Raw genomic sequence first — 3665 nt, 5'->3', positions numbered from 1 at the left:
CAAATATATAAACACACAGAATATAAGACACTTACCACCTTACTAATACAAACATATAAACACACAGAATATAAGACACCTACCACCTTAGTAATACGCACATATAAACACACAGATTATAAGATACCTACCACCTTACTATACACAAACATATAAACACACAGAATATAAGACACCTACCACCTTACTAGTAAACAAACATATAAACACACCGATTAGCAATCACTAACCTCCTTGACACACATCTGCATCTGCTCCTTCAGTTGTGCCATGTGGTCGTCTCTGGGTCCTGTGACATGACACTCCCACCGACTGCGCAAGTTCTTCATCTCGCGTTGCTTTATATCTCCAGGCATCATTGACAACGGGACGTCATCACCCGCCATACAGGGATGCCCTGCCTCAGGTGGCCACCCCACTCCCCCAAATTTGGGTAAGGCTGACCGGCTCGATGAGTTATTTATAGAACTACTCCGTTTCGGGCTAGGCCCGGTGCCTATCGACGAACCAATCCCGCTTTGAAAACCGGGACGCGCTATACCGGAGATAGACCTTCGGCTGTCAATCTTACTCGTCACCGCCGCCAGAGACCGCCGCGTGCTGCCACCGCTCGTGGGTACAGATCGCCCGCCCGATCTATTTATAGCGCCTGCAACGGCCCCTACTGCACCTGGGGCGTGCTTGTGAGGACTGGGTCTGCCCTGTTCATAGCCAGCGCCCCCTGTTTCTGCGCCAGGGGTGCTCTCGGGCACTTGCGAGGACACGACTGACACCTGCGATGACACGCCCTTGGGTGCCGCTGGCTTGGGCGGCTGTCCAAAGCGCGTGACCACATCGCGCATGTCACTCTTGGCACTGGCCAAGGTGTCGGCGCGGTCTATCTCCTGGTTGACGCCTGCCACGCCACAGTTCAGCACCAGATACGGTACTATCTTGTGCAGCAGCGTGCGCACGCCAGACATGCGGTCCTGCGAACACAGCAACACGGGGCGCACCAGTCCTATTAACGAGCCCTGGGGCAGGCCCTGCCCTTCCCGCTGCAGGACCGATAGCACCCACCCCAGCAGGTGCGTGCGCAGCTGCGAGTGCTGCGAGTCCAGGGCCACCTGCACCTCATCCAACAGGGCCAACGGTCCCAATTCGCCGTTAAAGGCCGTGAGCGCCTCCACCGCCGCCGAGGTGATGGCGAGCTTCTTATCGCTCAGAGCACTCAGCACACCCGGCAGCAGCACACGCCGCACCTGCTCACACCCAGGGCCCATGCTTTCAACCAACAGCGTGATGCGCTGCAGCGCCAGGGCTATCAGGTTCTTGTTGGAGTCGTGCAGCCGTTGCTTGAGGGCGGTAGGTAGCCCGCCCACGCGGTCGGCCACGTGCTTGCCGGCCTGCTTGAGGATGGTCTGTACCTGCATCAGTGCCTCCTGCCGTGTCTTCCAGTCGCTGTCGTTGAGCTGGTTGCATAGGGCGTCCCCGAGCTTCGGGCTCACGTCAGTGCGCGGTTCGTCGGAGTGGACCGTTCGGTGCGACACGGCCTCGTCCTGCACCTGCATGGGATCACCACGGGCGTTGCCATGGTTACCGTCGCCACCGTCCTCAACACCCATATTGGCAAACTCCTGAGTGATCTCAGCAGTCACACGCCGCGTCAGTCCGTCGGCAGGCGTGAGGGCAGATCCCGCGGACAACTGGCCCCCGACTTCTTTTTTCCTGGGTGCGTTTGAGTCCTCTTTGTATTCGAAACGGGTAGGTGCGTCTGGAGTACTCATCAGTGCCTGAGAGGACAAATTATTCGTAGCCCCATATACATGTGAGAGCAAAGTGTCATCCGCATTTGGAAGGAGAAACTATCTACCGACACTTTGAATGCTTGCCTGAGAATGCGACACCAACTATAAATAAAATGATTGGCATGATGGGCTAAACCTTTGTACACTACAAACATGAATGCGCATGGGACAAAACTAATAACACAGTAATTGGTAAATACAACAGCACTTGTCCATTGCAAGGCCAGTATCAATCTACACCTGGATCTACGGGATGGGTTGTGTATACAAATCTCACAGAACACAAGAATCCATATCTTTGTCAGCAGGTACGACCACGTACAAACACATGTACGTCCACGGACAAAGTGATCCTCACACACATGCATGCGCTCACACCCGCACATACCGCCTTTAACGCCCGATCAATATTCTCAACCATGGCAGCCTTCTCGTCCTCAAAGTGCCGCCTGTAACCCTCACCCGTGTAGGTAAACAAGGTCCTTAGCAACTGCACCACCTCCTTCCGGATGGTCGCGTTGCTATGGCTTACCGCGGTCTTGACAAACTTCACATGCATGTCCATATCACACTTCAGCCCAAAGTCCACCACACACCCGCCCACCCAACTCAGGGTGTGTGCGTAGTTCTTAACATTCGACCCCTCCATCACCGTTTGGGCCGTGACACTCACCACATAGCTCTGCCCCACAGCCTCACACACGGCAGAGAGGGCGCCTTTCACCCCCTGGCCACACTTCATATCGCCGATCTTGTTGACTAGCCCGGGGATGATGTAGGACGCGGCTCGCCGACTGGTGCGATGGGCCTGAGTGGTGCAGACGACGTTGACTAGGTCGAACATCTTGCCCCACACCTGGAAGTTAGCCTCGTTGGTCCCAGGAGTTTTGGCCAGGAACCGGAAGAGCACCTGAAATAAGAGGGACAGGACCGGTTGCTCTCAGAAAGTGGGTATGTCGAGTGGATTGGGAAGGCGAATCGATTGTAGGGTACAAACCCTGAAGTCCGAATAACGAATGGATGAGGTGCAGGTGGACTGCTAGGGTTGTGGCTCAATGTATGGCATTCAGTTGGGAACGCTAAACCAGTTGTACATAGGTTTAGTACATAGATTTAGACCTAATTTCGAAGCGCAGCGTAGACTATGAAGAGCGATAATGAGGTGAGGTAAGCATTACAAATCAGCGAGCTTTGATATTAGCAGGAAACCTTGAGCTGCCAGCCACGCATACAACAAAAAATAAAAGCAAAACTGTATCATTGAGATAAATATAATAAATAAACAGCAAAAGTGTATCATTGAGATAGAGGGCACGCGCGAACAATGACTATAACAACAAGGAATGCCACTTAGATCAATATATACATATAAATATAGAAATACATATAGAAATACATATAGAAATAGATATAGATATAAATCCACATATATATACATATCATAGACATAAACAGACAAACTCACATGCATATATAAATAAATATACATACATACATACATACACCCACATATAATAAAATAAATATATAAAAATAAATAAACAAAAATATATATATATACCGACAGGTACAGACACAGACAAAGACATACACATAACATATAAATGTATACATACTTATAAAGCACACAGAAACAGAAACATACACACCCACATACATACTCAATATATATATATATATATATATAAAATAATATATTTATATATATATTTATGTACATACATAAACAAATATACAGATATGAATTTATTCAAAAACACACAAACACAAACACAGATTTACACATACATACATGCATACACAAAAGCAGACATATAATACACAAAAGCAGATATATATATATATATATATATACATACATACACACACACACACATA

General features: G+C 49.1%; 1 protein-coding gene across 1 annotated transcript; it reads right to left on the bottom strand.

Moving 5' to 3' along the window:
• Positions 1-230: 230 nt before the first annotated feature.
• On the bottom strand, positions 231-2700 carry SARC_13409 (hypothetical protein; the record flags this gene model as incomplete). The annotated part of the gene is made up of 2 exons (XM_014292460.1): positions 2176-2700; positions 231-1772 (listed from the first exon to the last, which is right to left on the bottom strand). Coding segments are annotated over exons 1-2 (1998 nt in total), but the record flags the coding sequence as incomplete, so codon positions are not given.
• Positions 2701-3665: the final 965 nt, after the last annotated feature.

Source organism: Sphaeroforma arctica, assembly GCF_001186125.1.
Source record: "Sphaeroforma arctica JP610 unplaced genomic scaffold supercont1.3252, whole genome shotgun sequence".
NCBI lineage: Eukaryota > Ichthyosporea > Ichthyophonida > Sphaeroforma > Sphaeroforma arctica.
Note: the sequence above shows the minus strand (reverse complement) of the source record. Positions and strands in the feature narration are given on the sequence as shown.